A 21,120-nucleotide genomic window follows, 5' to 3' on the forward strand; every position below is an offset into this window, starting at 1 on the left:
AACAACAGCAAACTCTTTCCATGCTCTTTTTCCATGTCTGCTCTTGTACTAAAGGGAGTATATTGTGTTAGATACTAGGTAATGTGCTTTCTCTCCAAAGTGAACTTGAACAAATGCAAGGGTTCCATCCTGGACCCGGTTTTGTTCAACATCTTTATTAATGACTTAGATGAAGGGCTAGAAGGCATGAAAATCAAGTTTGCAGATGACACCAAATTGGGAGGGATAGCCAATACTCCAGAAGACAGGAGCAGAATCCAAAATGATCTTAACAGATTAGAGAGATGGGCTGAAACTAACAAAATGAACTTCAACAGGGACAAATGCAAGATACTCCACTTAGGCAGAAAAAATGAAATGCAAAGATACCGAATAGGGAACACCTGGCTATATAGCAGTACATTTGAAAACCAATTGGATTTTGGCCTGCATCAATAGGAGTATAGTGTCTAGATCCAGGGAAGTCATGCTACCCCTCTATTCTGCCTTGGTCAGACCACACCTGGAATACTGTGTCCAATTCTGGGCACCGCAATTGAAGGGAGATGTTGACAAGCTGGAAAGCGTCCAGAGGACGGCAACTAAAATGATCAAGGGTCTAGAGAACAAGCCCTATGAGGAGCAGCTTAAAGAACTGTGTTTGTTTAGCCTGCAGAAGAGAAGGCTGAGAGGAGACATGATAGCCATGTATAAATATGTGAGGGGAAGTCATAGGAAGGAGGGAGCAAGCTTGTTTTCTGCTGCCCTGCAGACTAGGACGCAGAACAATGGCTTCAAACTACAGGAAAGGAGATTTCACCTGAACATCAGGAAGAATTTCCTAACTGTGAGAGCTATTCAGCAGTGGAACTCTCTGCCCCGGAGTGTCGTGAAGGCTCCTTCTTTGGAGGTTTTGAACAGAGGCTGGATGGCCATCTATTAGGGGTGCTTTGAATACAATTTTCCTGCTTCTTGGCAGGGGGTTGTACTGGATGACCCGCAAGGTCCCTTCCAATTCTATGATTCTATGAAATACAGGGATTTGGGCCAAATGAGAATTATCTCAGTCCAAACACTTTGACTTCCCAAGTACTTTTTTACCAGGTTTCCTTTTTTTTCTACACTGTTCTGTTCAGGAGTTCTCATGTTTCAGACTTTTGATGGGGCAGGAGTAGCACTTGTTTTTTTTATTCCATGAATAAGCCCTGGATTTCCCTCTACGTCTTTATCTGTGTTTTTTTCTCTCAAGACATTTTCTTTTGGGTTAAGATCCTCCCCTAGCGCTAAAGGAAAAATCTCTCTCTTGGCAGCAGTGACAGTGGAGCTTTTATCCTGCCTTGGGGGACCAGCCAGTCATGGGAGGAGTAAAATCATGTTAGATTCTCTCTCTTCCTCCCTTCCTCTCACTACCTCCTCCTCCCTCTCATAAGTGAATACCAGTTATTTTCCATGTTGTTAATTCCAATAATATTTTCCCCTTTATGTACAGTAAGGCGTTTTCTTTATCTAGGTTGGTTAAAATACCATACTGTAGTGAGTCACGTTTTTAATGTCATTATGTAAGCATGCAACACTTGGTATACAAAAGGTCCCAGGTTTAGTGTCTGCCACACCCAGGTAAGACTAGGTAAAATTTCCTGCTGGAAAATCTGGAAAGGCAATGCTAGGTGTTATGGAGACCAATGGGGATGTGTAGCTGGACTTACTGCTTTTCTCGAGCTCTGAAAGGCTGTTGCTATGCTGTCATTTTGGTGACCTAAAATAACGGCACATCACATCCCAGTCACTTCTCTGGCTGATTAGGAGAAGGATATGCCTGTTTTGTTATGGATAATACACTGAAACAGACTGGAATAGCCCCACAAAATGAAGTTAGCTTTTAAAATGTGGATGTTTGTTTTGGAGAGGTTTGCCAATGTCTTTGGAAAATGTTTGGGAGACTGTATTAAACCTTCAAAGCCCCAAATGTGACCTGTGCAATTCCTCCACTACATAATACTGAGCTAAATGGACCAGAGATCTGACTTGCTGTAAGGCAGCTTCCTGTGACCATTTTTGGCCTGTGAAGGGGAAAGAAGTTTGGAGTGTCCTCATTATTCCAGTTATTCTCTAAGGCTGCCCTTTATAATAGTTGTGAATTGGAATGCAGAAACATTTTGAAGTTATAACTGGATTTGGAAGGTTAAAATACACCCAGTGATACTGAAAACAAAGAAGCAAACAAAATTGAAGTCATTCCCCCAGTTTTGACAGAAGTAAAAGCAAGCAGTTATGGTAATTACACAGTTCAGTCTCAAGCCATGAATGGAATTTTCAGATATTCAGGGAGAAAAAAAAGAACAAAATGGTCATTACTCTGTTACCAAAGCTGATGTTTCAGTGGTGCAATAGCTAAAAATGATCAATAAACTCCAATTACACAGCTAGCGTGGTGAAGTATTTTTAGTGTTGGACGATGACTACAGAGATCAGGGTTTGAATCCCTGCTTGGTCATGAAACCAACTGCATAGCCTTGGACATGTCATACTCTCACAGCCTCAGAAGAAGGCAATAGCAAAACCCTTCTGAAGAAAACTTGCCAAGAAAATCCTGTGATACATTCACCTTAGGGTCACCATAGATCAGAAATAATGAAGACACAAACAACTTCTTTCTAATGACTGTGTGTCACCCAATTTCTGTTTAAAATCCCAACATTACATTTTTGTTTGTGTCAGGAGTGACTTGAGAAACTGCAAGTTGCTTCTGGTGTGAGAGAATTAGTCGCCTGCAAGGACGTTGCCCAGGGGACGCCTGGATGTTTTTACCATCCTTGTGGGAGGCTTCTCTCATGTTCTCGCATGGAGCTGGAGCTGATAGAGGGAGCTCATCCACGCTCTCCCTGGGTTGGATTCGAACCTGTCAGCCTTCAGGTCAGCAACCCCATCTTCAAGTGACAAGGCTTTAGCCCACTACGCCACTGGGGGCTCCGACCCAACATTACATGCTAAAACAAAAGTGGGCCATGTGTGTCGCCCTCTAAATGTTGTTGGATTGCAACTTCCCTCATCCCTAGCTAAGAAAGTCCATGATCATGAAGAGTCATGAAATTTGCAAGCCAAAAACATTATCCCTCCTTGTGGCAGATAAATCTCTTCTTTCTGTTATCACAGTAGTTCCCAACTTGTGGTCCATGGATCGCCAGTGGTCCCCAAGAACTAAAATATGATCTGCGGCCTCACCATTACTACACCATTGCAACGAGAGGAACTGGACTCACAAAACTCTCTTATAGTGCCGAGGCAATGGGGATGTTGAGAGGGGAGAAGCTGACTACTCACGAAAAGTGCGACAACAGGCCTCCTGATTTCTGTTTCTCTTCCTCCTTCCCTTTGAGCTGAGTTGTTCCATTTGGCGCCTGGAAGTGGGGGCGCTTTGGTGTCTTCGTTTTCAGGCCTATTCCTGGGGTTACTAGGGATGCTGATTCAGAAAATTGCAATGGATAGACCACATCAGCTCTAGATGATTAAATATGGTCTTCTGTGGGCGAGCAGATGGCGACTACTGGATAGTATATGTTCCGTATCAGAAACTAGAGCTGATGTGGTCTATCCAATACAGTTTTCTGAATCAGCACCCCAGATAACCAAACTGAATCTAAAATTGACCAAAAACTGATTCATAACCCTTTTGGTACTAATGTTGAAGAGTGGTCCCTGGTCAAATGATCCCTGGTCAAAAAAAAAAAAAAGCCTAGGAACTACTGTGTTATCAGAATAGCTTTGTGTTCTCCTTTTGGCTCCCCCTCCTGGCTGTTGTTGGACTGATAAAACAACAGGATGCGTATGGGGTAATCTTATTGCAGTCCATTATGATGTTGGGTATGTTTCTCTAAGAAATGGGCAGAGGTAATAACGGAGCATTACGTCTTTTGTTTTTCAGTTCCGTGAGTGTTGCTGGGACGTCATGTCGCACCCCAGTGCTCCCCCAGACTACGATGACCGACACCCCCTCAAGCCTCCACCTGCGGGCGGATACCCTGGGGGATACCCAGGAGGTTACCCACAGCCCCCGCCGTATGGAAGCGGGTATCCACAGCCAGGAGGCTACCCACAGCCTGGAGGCTACCCACAGCCCGGAGGCTACCCACAACCTGGGGGCTACCCATCAGCAGGGGGATACCCCCAACCTGTTCCTCCAATGCCGACCATTCCAATGAACTTCGGTAAATCATTTGTGCTTTTTTTGCCTTGACTTCCCATTGACATTCAGGAGTGGGTGTGAAACTGATCTGAACTAGAAAAGAAGCAAAGAAAAGTGGAGAAGCCAAATCCCACAATTGGAGGAACTGACAAAAGAGAGCAGCTACTAGGCTGAAAGATCCACAAATAGAAGGCTATGAAAGCAGTGTTCTTGTTCTTTGCTACTTACAAACCACTTCTTAAATATTATATACACTGGGTCCTTCATGTCATCTGGGATTTGATTATGAAATTCCCCACGAATACTAAAATGCATGGATGTTCAAGTCCCATTATTATTCAATGGTGTAGTAAAATGGTGTCCCTTATATAAAATCAAGGTTCACTTTTGGAAATATTTTAAATATTTTCAAGCCATGGAAGGTGGAATCTGTGGATTCTGAGAGTTAACTCTACAGATACTTAGGTTAGTTCCAGTGGCTGCTGGCACATCCTAGGACAGTGTGGAGAACCTGTTCTGGGTTTTAGCCAGAACTTTAAAGAAGTATCCAAGATACTGGATATTTTTGGTAGAGATACGATTCAGCATCTAGGATAGCTTCTTTAAAGTTCAAATTAAAACTGCCTGTGGATTCATCACCACCCTAGAAACAACCACATGTCACTGGAGTTAGTCTTTAACCACAGGTTCATAATCTCAGTACAAAAGGAAAAGAGAATAGGAAAAGAAGAGGAAGCCAAATGCTAAAGCAGTTGTGTATTCACAGCCTGAAGAATGTGGCAAGTAGGTTTCTCTCTTGCTATGATCTCCCTGAGTGGCATAGGATTGCGTCTTCTGGTGGCATTTGGTTACTCCAATTCTTCTTTAATTGCTATTCTCTGTCTTATGGATTTGTGGGACACCAGATGAATTTTTTGGCTGAAGAGTCTATAAAGATCCTCCCCTAAACTGCAAATTCTGGGATTCCATAGGGTGTTGCCATGGCAGTTAAAGTAGAATCATAGCACTATCATTGTGTGTATTGAGATGGCTGCTGATTAGTGACAGAGATCACTTTCTTCAGGGTAACAGGGTAAAGTTGAGCACAAGGCTTATTAGAAAAAAAGGTGTGTGTAATGTAACCTTTAGCCAACTCATGTAATCAATGTCTGAGTCTATTTTGTCCTGTACAAAATTATTCTTATTTGAGGCCAAAACGTCCAAGCCACCATCTAGTTCAGTCTCAGTAATTCATTCTCTTGCTTGGCCATAATGAACTCCTGCACAGAAGAAATGCCATTTGTTGGTGGTTTCTTCAGACAACCTGTTTTGCACGGTTGCATCAAGATGATTAGACTAAAGCTGAATTAAGTTTGTCAGCTAATTAAACTTGCTGACTTAATTTTGAAAATTAGATGTGTAAAGTAAATTAGCTTAATCTCTGTAGCATAGTCAGAGTTAAATATTTTTAACCACCCTTTCTGCATGCGCACACAGTTCTCTTGTAGTGACTAGTGAAAATAGATGGTGTCACAATAGTAGCAATAGACAGATTCAGGTTTTTTAGTACGACATTAAAGGATGTAATGTGTATGTGGTGAGAAGGATGGGTTGAGTCAGGAAAGAGGTAGTCCTTTAATCTGCGAATACAACTGGAGCATTGCTTACTAAGGCCTGTGAGAAGTGCTCTGCTGAACACTCAGTTTCTCTCTTGAGACAAAAATCCATCCAACCATACATTCCAGTCTTGGAATACAATAGCAGCCACTGAAGAATATCTTGGTGTTGAGATCTAACTAATTTGGATGATCAGTGCAATGAGAACATGAGACATCTTGGCAGTTCTTGACAGCTTTTTTCCTAGAGGTAAAATGAAACTAGGACTGTGGGGGACGTGTTGCAGTCTTTCAGAGAAATTTCATATTCTTTGTATGGCTTGAATGCTGCTGATTCACCTGGCCATTGGTGAGATTGATGCAGTGGAGATGTGATAATTAGGTGTGATAATTCAGACTAATAATATAGATCTTTGCCTATATTGGCTACCAGTCTTTCTTAACGTAATTATCACATAGTTCTTTGTCGCACAGATCCATCCATCCGTCCTTCTTTCCTTCCTTCTCTGAAGACAAGACAATTAAAAAAAAAGCTAAATGGAGCTCTCCAGCCCAGAAAATCTCTTCAAGTATAAGAAAGTTTATTACTATAGGATTAATGTCATCATTCCTTTGACAGGTGACAGCTATATCAGTGGTGATTCAGGAGGGGATGGAGCTTTCCGTGTTGCAGATTGGGATGATAAGAAAGTCAGACACACTTTCATCCGCAAGGTATTTATTTATCATGTCAGAAGTGAACAGAGGATACACATTGTAATGTATTTAAAAACACAGAGTTTTTTTTTAAAAAAACTTGGCACTATACTAAATGTCCTTCGACCAGTAGCTGGCCACTTGGAGTGCCTCTGGTGTTGCTGTAAGAAGGTCCTCCATTGTGCATGTGGCAGGTCTCAGGTTGTATTGTAGTAAGTGGTCTGTGGTTTGCTCTTCTCCGCACTTGCATGTGGTGAACTCCACTTCATAGCCCAATTTCTTAAGGTTGGTTCTGTATGTCGTGGTTCCAGAGCACAAGGTAACTTTGATGGAATTGGTGCTGGGCATCTCCCATTGCAAAGCTTTGTTTTTGTAAATGTACCTTCTCTTTGGGAAAAAAAAAAATGGTTGCTGATGGGCTTTTTAAATTGTGGCTCATTGCCTGCTCATGTCAAAAGAAAAGAGGATGAAAACACACTCCTTTCCCAAATGGAAAGATTTTTTTAAGGAGCTGTGTCTGTTTCCAGGACAAGGGTTTTCAGTCAGCTTCTGAAAACAATAGGGAGAGTTGTTGTGTTCTCCTGTAAGGGAAGAAAAAAAACCAAATGGGAGAAATGGTATTTTGTGGGGGAACTGAAACCTAGAAGAGGATCATGTTGGACTTGGTTTGATGGATCTGAAGTACAGGCCTCTAGAGTACGGCCATCCTTCAGGGAGTCCTAATATGTAGGGGAGAAGAGAGATTCTGAATGTGCATTTGCACAGATTCACATATATCTGAATCCCATCACCATCAGGCCCATTTGATGAGGACAAAAGTGAGGACCTTAATAGCAGCCTTTCCTGCTTTGTGGTTCCCTGTCAAGAGGAGTTAGGTTGACCCTCTTCCCTCTGTTGTCCTCCTGTCAGTGGGCAGAGAAGATGTGTTCAGGCAGGCTTTGGCCAACAGACCTTGCTTGCTGCTGAGCGGACATTTAATAGGGGTGTGGTGGTGAATGGTGTGTTTACTTTTTATAGGATTCCAAAATGGGTTTCATTCACTAGTTGTATTAGTACAGAGGATGGGGAAAATGTATCTCTGGGCCATATGTAGCTCCTAGATCAGTGGTTCTCAACCTGGGGTCTCCAGATGTTTTTGGCCTACAACTCCCAGAAATCCCATCCAGTTTTCCAGCTGTTAGGATTTTTGGGAATTGAAAGCCAAAAACACCTGGGGACTCCAGGGTGAGAACCACTGTCCTAGACGGTTTTTACAGCTCTCATCCCTTCTAGACTCCCTTTTTTCTGGCCAGAGAAACAGAACAAAACAGGTGAGGAGTTTGTCCCCCACATAAGTTGCAGGCAGCCTTGAAAAAAGTCTGTTCCTCTTTTCCTTAGCATGATTGAACTATGTTTTAAAATCACAGTTTGTGCTTTCACCTGTTTTGAATTATGCAGTGAGTCGCATTGGATCCCAGTTCTGGGAGAAGGGGAAGATGTCAAACAAATGAACAAACCAATAAATAAAATAAATGCATAAACAAGTAAATAAACCATGTCTTTGTTTCCAGGTCTATGCCATCATCTCAGTACAGCTCATCATAACAGTGGCCATCATTGCAGTCTTCTCCTTTGTGTAAGTCTCCACTGGGGCAGTCCTGCATCAGTGCTGCTTTTCTCTGTGTGGGGACTGCCATCAAATTCTAGATTTTAACAAACTGTTGTCTTCCCATTTCTTATTCATACAGAAAATAAGTAGGCTTGCTTTCAGCTTCCAATGGTGGTTCACAGCAAGATTCCCATAACCATGGAGCTCATATCCATGGTTTCACTTACCTACATCTTGGGGAAAATAGTCTTTCTAGGCATTTGCTAGGTTTTTCAGCGTAATTGTATGGTGTGCTTCCCGCTGAAGTTACTATAGAGTTGTGCTGGCAGACCTACCAAAGGCCCACAGAGGATATCTATCTAGGAATCTCTAGGTCCTGTAGTGTAACTGTACAGTAAGCTGGGATCAGAAGTCATTAATGTTAATAGCTCTTTGAATTATCCACAGTTTCCAGAAACATCAGTCTGTGTGGGGAAGTATCCCCTGCAAACACAGAAATCATATAGGCATGTTAAAGCCAGTGTAGACAGACATATCTGCTGTTGGAACAAACAAACAAAAAGAAAATAGAAGGAACAATACGAGAAATCATTTATTTATTTAACTTAAGATATAACTTAGCTATTAGGTGGCAGGGGAATAGAACAGTACAGATCAGAAATGGGAAAAGTTACTCTTTAAAATAACACTTCTCTTAATTCCCTGCCAGCACATTCATGGGCACCAAATATAGTCTGGCTATATTTTGGCCATGCAAGTTTTCTATTTATTCTTCTTCTGGCGGCTAGTTTACTGCACATATAGTTAGACCTTCATAGTCATGTATTCTGCATCCATAGATTCAACCATCCATAGCTCAATATATATATATTTAAAATCCAAAATGTAAATTTTGCCATTTTATAATTATATTTATATAATTTATATATTTATTTATATATTTAAAATTATATTTATATAATTTATATATTTATATTTTATATAAAGGACATGATTTTAGTACACCATTTTATATAATGGTTGTTGAGAATCCATGGATTTTAGTATCCATGGGGTTCAGGAACCAAAGCCCAGTGGATACTAAGGGTCTACTGTAAATACTTGGTATTTTGTCAAAGGAATAATCTAGACTGGTGAATTTATCACTAGGAGTTAGACATTTAAAAAACTTCCTTGAATATGAAATGCTAATGGATTGGAGAAGTGTGTTTTTTGGACTAGCATTCCCAAGCCTCTCCATACAGAACTGTCTCTGTAATCCAGAAAGTAACTTTTCTAAGTTCCGCTCATTTCAGATGATTTCTAAAATATAATTGTCATTGCAACATTCCTTCTAACTATACTTTTAACCTACAGATTTTGTCTTCTGTTCCTGAGTTGTTCCTTATTGTTAAATAAGCTACATGGAAATATTTTAATATTGTCAGTGAGGGAATGATCAGAATTAGAGCTTGAAAGAACTATAAAGAATTCTTAATGAACTTTACTCCAAAATAAAATCTGTTCTGAGAGTTAAGTTTTATGTTTTGTGGAGTTTTTTTTTCATATAATGGCTAATGTGAGAGAAGATATTTAACTCTGCTACATAATGTTGACTTTCCACAGTGATCCTGTGTCCAGTTTTGTCCGGAGAAATGTTGCTGTGTATTATACATCATAGTAAGTATGACTGACTCTCCTGTGTGCTCACAGACCAGTGCTGTCATATGCTAACCTAGGTCTTAGCCAAGTTATTTTATGATTAGTTTGTTTATTTCCCTTTTGTTCTACCCTTTCTAAAATTAGTATTTGAAAGCAGTATTACGTATTTTCCACTCATAACAACCCTGTGGGGATAGAATTAGGCTAATATCAAGGCCACCTATCATATTCTGGGTGCATCCCACTGTGCTGATTTGGCCAACAAATAGCCATGAATAGCAAAAGAAACTCAAGCGAAATGAGCTTTTCTGCACATCTCAGAGGTTAAGACCCTGTTCCATTGCTGTCAGGTACTTGGAGGGACCTACTGTATGTCATATCCCAGGCTTTGTGTCTTTGGAGAAGGATCATTCTGTGGCAATGTAAACATCTCACTCTTTCTTTTTTCCTGCCCACAGTGGTGTATTCCTGGTCACTTATCTGGTGCTTGTATGTTGTGAAGGCCCACGGTGAGTGTGTGTTGGGTATAGTTGGGATCTACTTGGTGGGCAAGTTGGCTGGCTAGGCTCTTAGGATTTACCAAGAAAGAGGAACAACTCTATACAATAGGGGCAGGCATTATATGGCTCTCCTGATGCTGAAAACAGCACCCAGCAGCCTTAGGATGCAGCTACACTGTAGAATGAATGCGCTTTGATGCTGCTGTAACTGCCCTGGCTCAATGCCATGTCATCCAGGAATTTGTAGTTTGGCAGAGAAAGCTCAAGACCTTTTAAAACAGTGGTTCTCAACCTGGGCCCCCCAGATGTTTTTGGCCTACAACTCTAAGAAATCCCAGTCAGTTTACCAGTTGTTAGGATTTCTGGGAGTTGAAGGCCAAAAACATCTGGGGACCCCAGGTTGAGAACCACTGTTTTAAAATGACAGTCTCCATAGTTCCATAACATTGAGCCATTGCAGTTAAAGTGGTGCCAAACTGCATTCAACCCAGTGTTGATACACCCTTAGCCAGCCAGACAATGAAGAGGGATGCTGGGATCTGCAATCTAACAACATCTGGAGGAGCTGTATGACCCCCAGCCTTGTGGTATAGAAATCCTTACTCCCACTGTAGAAAAATCCTCCAGGCACCTTGTTCTTTCTTCTCTGGATGGCCTGGAACTAGTCCTATAATCTCACAGACAAGTCATAGAGTTGTTCAACTCTTGACAACAGGGAGTGCATGTCCCTGAAATGTCAGCTCTCTAAAGGAAAGGAGTGTAAATTGGATGGATTCCTGTGATTCTGTCAACAATTAAAATATAAACAAACACCTTATTGTTGTGCATCTAAGATACACAACCAGGCCCCACCTGATAATATTTAGAATTAAAACAAGTAGTTGGATTTAGGTGAAAGAAGCAATTTGGACAGAAAGGTTGTGAGGAAATTTGAAGCTAACTTTGGGCAGGAACTTTATAGAGCTGTGAAAAGCTAGAGATGTACAGTATGCTTTCCCCAACTTGAAATCACTGAGGTATTTGACTGCAGCTCCCATTTTGCCCACCCAGATTCACCATCCAGGTTGGGAATGACTGAGCACATCCGCACAGTACTGACTGGGAAAAGCTGTAGTGGAGGAATAAGGGCTAACTTAATATACAATGGTAATAAGCAGCTGCTGCAAGCAACAAATTTGAAAAAGTGGTTGCCATTTTCTCATCTTTAGCCCCATAATTTCCTCTTTCTGATTGAAGAAGAGATTCAATTTTGATTAAAGTTTTGACACGACTGACCACTTTGATTCAGATTGCTAGTTGATAAAACTCTTGGTCCAAGGTGAAGTCCCTATGTGGAGTGATGCTCCTCACTTAACCTATATCCTGTCTTCTTGAACTTTTCCAGGAGACGCTTTCCATGGAATCTCATCCTACTCTTCATCTTTGTAAGTAAACATTTTTGTTGGGGGTGGGGGGTTGGAAATAACTGAATAATATGAACTGGTGTTTCAGTTGCATTGATGGGAAATTCATATTTTTAACTCATTAAATGGTTATCACAGTCTTCTTTATATATACTGTAATCCACTCTGAGTCCCCTTGGGGAGAAGGGCAGAATATAAATAAAAGTGTGGTTGTTGTTGTTGTTATTGTTATTACATCATCATCATCATCATCATCATTATTCCAAAATAGTAAGGTATGGATATTTGTCTTTACCCTACCCTCTTGTTTTTATTTAAAAAAATGTTCTCAGTAGTCCTGTGAGGTAGACCAAAGTGAGAGATCAATGTTTCACTTAGGTTTTCAGGCTGATCAAGAAGCTAGTGCAGAATCGAAGCTCTCAATATACATGTGCACATACAGATACTGTGGCAATATTTGGGAAGACGGTGATCAAATGCTAATTTTAGGTTCTGTTTTTCTTTTAGACACTGGCCATGGGATTCATGACAGGCACCATTGCTAGGTAAGCAATAAAAACAACTGCTATTCATTCTTCTTTTTAAAAATCTGCTCTCTAGCCACTAGACCTGTGTTTCTAATTAGAAGTGATATAATGAATCTCAGTCAATAGGATGTTTTCCTAGGGATGTAGTACATAAGAATGACACTCCTTTTAAAAAGTGAGAGTTCAACCGTGCTGTCTTGTGATCTCCTCATGTAGGGTAGAATATAAATACTTTTATAAATTAAATAACTAATAAATAAAATAAACTTACCCAGGCCTGGAAAACAAGTACACTCCAGATTTGTTAACCATTTTACTGTTTCTAGCAGACCATTTTGTACACACTTTTAAAAAAAATCATTTTGTGATAGTCATTTTCCTGACAGGGATCTACTTAATATAATTATATAATATACAAATCATCTTATGCACTGGAAATATTTCTGATGGAGGTTCCAGACCTGCACGTGGTGTCTACCATTGGATGCTACACTTTTGTTCTGTACTCGCCTAGCAATCCAGTTTGTATGGCTTTTGGAATTGGTTTTACTGAAGGTTCATTTTTTACATTTTTATTTATTTTATCATGGTTCAAAACATTTGTTATACATTGTTTGTTATTCAGTAGACACATTATATTCAATATTCAATGCAATCTGCAATGCATTTTTTGCATCTATTGTTATTTTCACACTTACATATTTTTTCTATGCCATATCCATACCACCATGAAGATTCATTTTAAGGAAGGTTGCTGTGCTTCCTTCATATTCATGGGCAAATCCTTGTATCCATAGCTGTTTCTCTGTATATGAAAACCCTTCTGGGTTAGTAGCTATCAGGGCTGCCTGAGACATCTTTTTGAGATAAAGGACAAGATGGAGTCCTTTTCAGTTCTATGTATAAAAACTAATTGGATACCTAATTAAATTGTCTTTGATGCTGGAGATGACAGTACATCAGGCCTGGGTAAACTTCGGCCCTCCAGGTGTTTTGGACTTCAACTACCACAATTCCTAATAGCCGGTAGGCTGTTAGGAATTGTGGGATTTGAAGTCCAAAACACCTGGAGGGCCGAAGTTTACCCAGGCTTGCGGTACACCATTTATTATGTGCCCATATAACATCTTAAAGGACTCTAAGCAAGCCACAATTTATACACTTCTCTCCTCTGTCACTTTGCTAATACCTACCTGCCCCCTGAGGGAGCTTCTTCAATCTACATGATGGTAGGGTTGATTTTGTTTATTCTGGAAAGCCAAAGAGCATCAAATTTGGTGTGATGGCAGTCACTTGTAGAATCTTTCTGCACTTTCATTCAGTTAGATGTTTCATTCAGTTAGATGTTCTTGAAACATGTTTGCAGCAGGTCTGTTTTGGAAGAGAGCCCAGTTAAAAATCAATGGGACTAAGTGTAAGTGTACTGAAAATTTCTTGATTGTTAAAATACAGAAGAACATTTTGTCCCTTTTCATTTACTAGATAGTTTTGCATGGCAGCATTTAATTATAGTAAACACTCATCATTACTATTTATGTCAGAATTAAAAAGAATACAATGACAAATACCCGTCAAGTGTAGGACTTAAGCAGAATCAGAAATGACCTGAAGTACATTTATTTGGAAGTCAGTTGATTTGATATTACTCAGCTTGCTTCTAACTGCATATAAAGCTGTGACATTAAAGCAACTTCATGCTTCTTTTCTTAATGGCTACTAGAACAGCATTAATTTTGTTCTGTTGTGACATTCTCCACATTTGCATCTTCTTGTCATTTGGTATATCATTGTCCCCCACCATAAGCCATACATATGCACTAAATGATGTCATTCGCTGTTGAATTGGTCTTACAGGTTACAAACCTGAAGCAAACTAATTGTTTCTTTTCCTTTTTGCAGCATGTACAGTACAAAGGCTGTACTAATTGCCATGCTAATCACCGCAATTGTGGCTATAATTGTCACAATCTTCTGCTTCCAAACAAAGGTGAGGTGCTGGGTTAGCAGAAACATGAGTCTCCTCTCTCCAACATACAGTACTAGGGTTTTTTTTTAGCAAATGAAGTTTGAGGAAACCCAGGCTTTATCTACACTGAAAGATTATAGCAGTTCAACACCACATTAATGACAATGGCTCAGTGCTATTGAATTCTGGGATTTTCAGTTTTGTGAGCTATTTATCCTTCTCTGTCAGAAAATTCTGGTGTCAAAACAAACTACAAATCCCAAAGTTCCATAAAATGGTGTTATGGCAGTTAAAGTGGTGTCAAACTGCTATAATTCTCCAATGTGCATGGTTTCAAAGCACATATCCATGAGGCCAGTGATCACATATATCCAATCCCTGAATATATGCCACTGGCATGCATGCTCCCTTGTGGTTTTTTGCAGCTTCCCCCAACTGCTGCATTTGCTGCCATGTCACCAAATTTTGGTGAAACAGTGAAGCGAGAAGCAATTTCATTTCAAAATAAAGTATGCAGAAAGTGTCAAGCTTATTTTCAAGATAAATAATGATCCTAGATGAACAATTCTGCTTAAGAACAAAGTATGCTCTTGCACTTACGGATGTTAGCTGAAGGGTGATAATATCCACAGTCCTGTTTATGTTCTTGCCATTGAATTTTGCCTTTACTGTGGATTTTATGGTTCATAACCCTATTCAGGCATTACTTAGGGTGTGTCTACACAGTCTTTCCAAAAGCGTGTCAAGGGTCCCATTCTCTTCCTTAAATCTAAGGGTATTCTTTCTTGCACTTTTGTGGGAATTTGACCACCGCAGTTTGAAGGTAGCTTTGAACTGGATTAAATGGTCAGTGTAGATGGGGCCTTAGGAGCTGCTTTCTGGGTGATATGGAGGGCTTCAGGGACAAGGAGAGAGGGGAAAAAAGTTGTCACCCTGGCCATTTCATACCAGTGCAGTGCAGTTGTACGTTGATTGTAGTCCAACATTCAGTCTGCAACACCATACTGATCCTGTCAAAAAGACTCCTGTTTGACAAATTCAGGCGTAGGCAGGATGGATCATGTGTTCCTTGTACCCTCCGTCATGTTTCTCACTGTCATTTACAGGTGGATTTCACATCCTGTGCTGGCTTGTTCTGTGTATTGGGCATCGTTGTTATGGTGACTGGGATTATCACAGCTATTGTCCTGTCCTTCAAATACGTAAGTATATGAAAACTCAAATGGGGCATGGGACCAATGGTAGTTACAGCAAGTCTTCTGTTTTGGATACTTGAACCTTTCTTGTCATTCATTATATGTCAAATGTATGTGTGATGCAACCAGATCACTGTATACTGTTAGGAATTCCCACCTAATTTTGCTAGATCATTGTGTTTGGTTAAGTATCCATCTCCATGGAAGCTAATTTACAGTGAAAGCTGGTGAATAATATCCACAGTCTTATCCAGGACTTTATCTGTGGTGCTGAAACTATTTTGGAAGCTACTGGCCACCACTGATTAGTTGTGAACATTAGAGACTATGGATGATCAATACTCGTACCTTTGTGAATTGCTCAAGTTTTCATCTGTCCAATTAGATCTGAAATCTGTGCTCATGGTCGCCTTGAATTCCCAACCTAGTTATGTTACATGAGGGGTCCAATAGTTTTGTTACATTTGATTAAATCAAAAATAAATCAACCTACCGATTTTCTTTTCTTCTAGGTCCCCTGGCTCCACATGCTGTATGCAGCCATTGGTGCAATTGCCTTCACCCTGGTTAGTATAGAGTTTCCTTGAACATACTGAATTGCTGTCCAAAAAGACTTTTAGTTCAATTGGTCTTTTAGATTGGTTATCAGCCCTGTCACAAAGGATTCTCCAGGCAGACAAGATTGGTGGAAAATTGGTCATGCTGGCTGGAGTAGAAGTCCAAAAACATCTAGTGGAGGGAAAAGGTCATCACTTTGATCTAGGATGTTTTAGTGTTTTTGCCCCACTTGAGCTTCTCTTTCACATCCCCATTCAAGTCCCATAACAGTTAGATTAAAGAAGGTGGGGGAGCCTCTGGGATTCTTTTTCTTTCCATTGAATGAACATCATGCCATGGTTTATTGTCACTGTAGTGTGCATGGGCTTGCTGTATATGTGCTTTTGTTTCTGTAGCACTGCAGAAACCTTGGAGCCATTTTTGTTTATCTAAAGTGATTGGGTAGGTTGCCTCTTCTCCTTTGATCAAGGACGCGATTACTGGCCTCATGGATATGTGCTAATTTTGACTGGGAGAATGAATATGATTTTTTCAAAGTTTTTTTTCTTCTGTCAAAGAGTGTCTGTATCCCAGGATTATATGTCATTGAGCCATGCCAGTTAGTAATATCTAACTGCATTAATTCTACAGTGTAGATTCAGCCTGAGTCTCTCTACAAGTTGTGTATGTTTGTATTGTGGCAACTAACTCCAAGAATGGAGAAGTATGTGAGATGATGGCTAGGGAGAATTGAACAGATGTGAAATTTTGGCCACAGGGTTGAAGAGTATGTTACAGTACACTAATAAAAGTGGAATAGGTTTTGTTCACTATCTATTCTTAGACCTGTAGCCCCAGATCAACTCAACCAAGTATAATATTTCTGATTCCCATGAACTTCCCAGTTCTATGTTTATGCCATCTCAGTAATATCCCTGAGTTCAGTGGAATTATATAGGGTGTTTTTTAATGGACCTGATTGTGAAATATACTGCTTTGAAATTAGGTCCATCATTTTGAAACACCCTGTAATTATTTGCAACACTCAAAGGTATGGCTCTTAAAAGTCAACATTTGTGAAAGGAAATTTTCCCTCCCTCAATCCCCCTCTCTATGCTCTATTTCCATCCTTTAGCCTGACTTAGTATTATGTGTAGCTTTCCAAGATGGTATTTTAAGGAAATTTAAGAAATTATCTTAGCTCTATTCCAATGACTGCCATAATTTGCTAGATTCTCAGTCTTAGACCTACATTATTCATATGTGTTTAAAGAGCATAGATGAGGTGCTTTCCTTCTAAATTGGAGAAAGAAAAGCTTGATTATTTGGGGAAAATACAGAGAGTGATAGGAAAACTCTTCCTCGAAACCTCTTGAATGGTGAAAAAAATATATTGGGCTCCATAAAGCATAGGGCTGAAATCTTGGTTTGGCCCAGGATTATCTTGTACATGTTATAAAACTAGGGGATTCCAGGTATTGTTGACCTACCATAATTGCTGGCTGGTTGACTGGAGTTAATGAGAAATGGAGTTTAAAACCATTTGCAGGGCAACACATCCCCAGCTCCGCTATAAAATCATTCCCCTGGTAATGCCCCTTACACATCTTTCAAGGAGCAGGGATGTGCCCTGACTCCCTGTGGCATATATTAGGTGTGTGAGTGCGTGTACCTCCCTGAAGTAGCCTTCAGCATCTAGATTCATCATGCTTGCATGCACAGGAAGGGGGAAATTAAGTTTTTTTAAACCAGGATGATGGAGTCTCCTTCTCTAGACGTTTTAAAACAAAGGCTGCATGGAGATCTGTCCAGAGTGCTTTGGTTGTGTGTTCTTGAAAAGCAGAATGGGGTTAGACTAGATGGCCCTTGGGGGAATTTCCAGATCTAAGAATCTATGTTTTTCTGAAGTTTGTGGCCTAACTGCTGGAACTCTGGAACTCCCTCCCTCGGGAGATCAGGCAGGCACCCACCCTTGCATCCTTTAAAAAGGTGTTAAAAACTTGATTTTTTTGTTGCGCATTTGAATTACTTAGTCTCCATGATCGAAATTTAAATTAATACATTTTCCTTCGCACTGTTTTCTTCTCCTACAATTAATTTGGATGTTTGTCCCCCTTCCCAACAGTTGGGATATGTTGCACTTTGTGCTCTTGCCCCGAAGCACTTTATAACCATACTATTGCACTTAAGTTTAAATGACCCCTCCATGCTATCCCCCTCCACCAAATTGGTGGTACATCTTATTTTATTATATTGTTACTAATTTTATATTTAAATGAGCTTTTATGGATTGATGTATTGTTCTGCATAATGTCGTTTTATTGTGTTTTTACTCTTTGCAATGTTTTATTGTTGTACTTTATTGTTTTCGGGCCTTTGTCCTGAGTTAGCCGCCCCAAGTCCCAGCCGGGAGATGGTGGCGGGATAGAAAAATAAAGTTACTTACTTACTAACTGCTTCCTTTTGCCTTTTTACAGTTCCTTGCCTATGATACTCAGTTGGTGCTGGGCAACAGGAAACATACCATCAGCCCTGAGGAATATGTCTATGGAGCCCTCAAGATCTACACAGACATTGTTTACATCTTTACTTTCCTCCTGCAGATTGTAGGCAGCAGAGATTAAGTGATGAAGGTTCTGCCTGTGTTAGGACTTTTGGCAATGTTCCCCAGAGGACAATCGGAAAATGATTTTCTGAATATGTTCTGCTGCGCGGCTTTCACCTCTAGTTCATGTATAGCAGCTGCTAGGGGATTTATATACTGGACAGAGATAAGGATAAAAGTGGGAAACCATATATTGTATACAGTGTAGATATGGATCTTAATATGCAATCTGCCTTCCCCCCCCCCTTCATTACCATTATGAAGCTCTTTCCTATAATTGGTGTGATATATCTTGGCCATTTCAACTTATCTCTTGTATTTTGTCAGCATACTTATTCATAATGGCTATTCCAAAAATTGTCAGGGCTCCACTGAATACATGCAAATAAACGTTATATTTTTGAATTAAGATTTCCAATATATTTATATGTTGCAGCAGTGTGAGAAGGGGCTTATATTGATTGTCTCCATGAGACTTGGAGTGTGATCCTGTGCATGTCTGCTCAGGACTAAGTTTTAATAATTTCAGTGGGGTTTAGCCCCATGTAAATGAGCAGAACAATTGTCCATTACCACTACTGCTGCTAATGGTGATTATATTCATTTTTCCTGCCCATTTCCCCATAGTAAGTAAAATATGTACTTACAGTGTAAGGTTTCAGTCTAATGTATACTTATTTGGGGGTAAAACTCCTTGAAATCTTGTTGAGTAAACAAATAAATAGCTTTTGTCATACCACTGTAATCTAAGAATTTAAGATACATTGCAATCATTACGTACCCAAAATCAGTCTATACACAATAGAAACAACAGCTAAGCAATAAATACAATAGTAAACTTGTCAATATGTCAATTCACTAGTTGTATTGAGATGTCAAGCTGCCATATCTTGACTTGGCTGTGAGTAGACATACAGGAGTTATTGTATGCTTTTAAGGTGTTTCTAACTTCCCATGACCTGAAGGACTAGCATGGCATCTTAGGATTTAGTTTAAGGTGAGACATTTAGAATTCTCAGCCAGAGAGCTCTTGGGCTGCATTAAAATACAAACCCCAGAAATTTACAGGATGTTGTCATGGCAGTTGAAGTAGAATAATAGTGATGTACCATTGCAGTGTGATAGGAGGAAATATAGCATGTACGTTCAGCATAAAGCAGTAGTTCTCAACCAGTGGGTCCCCAGATGTTTTGGCCTTCAACTCCCAGAAATCCTAATAGCTGGTAAACTGGCTGGGATTTCTGGGAGTTATAGGTCAAAACACCTGGGGACCCACAGGTTGAGAACCACTGACATAAAGCAATGCTAGATTACGATGATGACATTTATTACCCACCTCTCCCTGTGGCTCGAGGCAGGTTACAACACAATTTAAAAACACAAACATAGTAAAAATTCAACAAATATACTGTACTTATTTCTATAAAAGATCCACATATCTATTTACCTTCTGCTCCTCCATGGATGATGAATGGATGCTTGCAATATGGTACATTTACCTTTAGGGGGCACTCCTGTCTCCTCTCAGAGTGTACATTTTGGATAATGGGGAAAAATAAAGGGACAGGTACATTTAAAAATCCCTGTCCCCAATTCCCCACCAATTCTCAGAATTCCTCCTCTCTCAGTTCTGGGATTCAAGGAGTCCAAGATTTGTGTTTTCACAAAAGCAGATCTCAGGGAGTGGGCAACTGTCTCTCGCTGTTGTTACCATTTTCCAACCCAGACATTCAGAAAAGTCAGAAGCAGTGCCATAGAGGAAGTGGGGAAATCAATGCTTCTTTTAAGTTTTACTTAAGTTCTCGCCTTTTATGACTACTCACAGATTATTCCTTTTTTTATAAGAGTTAAGGTATAGTCCAGCAATCTGTAGATAAGTCAAAACCATTTTTGGGTTGATTTTTGGACTAAAATGCCTAGATGTATACATAAGAGTATAAATATTAGCACATGTGTCTCATTCAAATTTGATTAGCAACTTAGGCCACAGGGCATGTAGCATCAGAACAGAATTGCAAGAGCTTCAGATCCAAAATTTAGAAAGTTTTGAGGGAGTCTTCTCCACACATTCGATTATGCTTTTAGTCCACAAATGAACAGGCAAGGATAAACAGCCATGGCCAGTTTAGATCCCCAAACCCTCTGGGGTCATGCAGACTGTCTAATCTAAAAATAAAAACAGAATAAATCAAAAGAGTCCCTGTCTGGTTTTTGAAAAATATTGTTTAGATTAAGCAATCCTAGAATTCCCCCCCCCCCAATCTTTTTAAAAGGCCAAGACCAATCACTGTTCCTGTAGTCTTTTAAAGAAAGCCTATTTATCTTCTGGGAGTGTGCAAAAAAGACATTCTAGGGGGTCCGATGAGGTTAAGGGCCGCAAAACACCTTTAGAAGACACATAGCTGCAATGTCCCACTTGTGAATTAAAGAATAAGAAGCATCTTCACCTACTCCCATAAAAAAAAATGGAAGGCTGGAGAAAAACAATATTTCTTTCAAATAAGCAATTGGTAAAAATAAATTAGTTAAAAATACCTTTCAAATAAACAAAATAGCCAGCTAATAATGAGGGGAAATGTACATTAAAATAAAATCCATGCAGTTTGGTGGGACAAAATGCAGTAGAAAACTACATAAAGCAATGCTATATAGTCAACAAATTGATCCCATAATGGATTGGGTAGAAAATTACGTCATCTGACAA

General features: G+C 39.9%; 1 protein-coding gene across 3 annotated transcripts in view; it reads left to right on the forward strand.

Annotated features, from left to right (window-relative positions):
- Window positions 1-19,152, forward strand: part of tmbim1 (transmembrane BAX inhibitor motif containing 1) — a 59,434-nt gene extending 40,282 nt beyond the window's left edge. For all 3 annotated transcript variants that reach the window (XM_008110276.3, XM_003214946.3, XM_062967322.1), the window contains exons 2-12: window positions 3,902-4,184; window positions 6,377-6,471; window positions 8,004-8,068; window positions 9,647-9,700; window positions 10,141-10,191; window positions 11,567-11,606; window positions 12,093-12,130; window positions 14,012-14,099; window positions 15,185-15,280; window positions 15,787-15,840; window positions 18,289-19,152. In XM_008110276.3, coding sequence (XP_008108483.2) covers window positions 3,926-4,184; window positions 6,377-6,471; window positions 8,004-8,068; window positions 9,647-9,700; window positions 10,141-10,191; window positions 11,567-11,606; window positions 12,093-12,130; window positions 14,012-14,099; window positions 15,185-15,280; window positions 15,787-15,840; window positions 18,289-18,435 — 987 coding nt within the window. In that variant the 5' untranslated portion in view covers window positions 3,902-3,925 and the 3' untranslated portion in view covers window positions 18,436-19,152. The remainder of the gene's footprint in view (window positions 1-3,901; window positions 4,185-6,376; window positions 6,472-8,003; window positions 8,069-9,646; window positions 9,701-10,140; window positions 10,192-11,566; window positions 11,607-12,092; window positions 12,131-14,011; window positions 14,100-15,184; window positions 15,281-15,786; window positions 15,841-18,288) is intronic.
- Window positions 19,153-21,120: the final 1,968 nt, after the last annotated feature.

This window comes from Anolis carolinensis, chromosome 1, assembly GCF_035594765.1.
Source record: "Anolis carolinensis isolate JA03-04 chromosome 1, rAnoCar3.1.pri, whole genome shotgun sequence".
Lineage (NCBI taxonomy): Eukaryota > Metazoa > Chordata > Lepidosauria > Squamata > Dactyloidae > Anolis > Anolis carolinensis.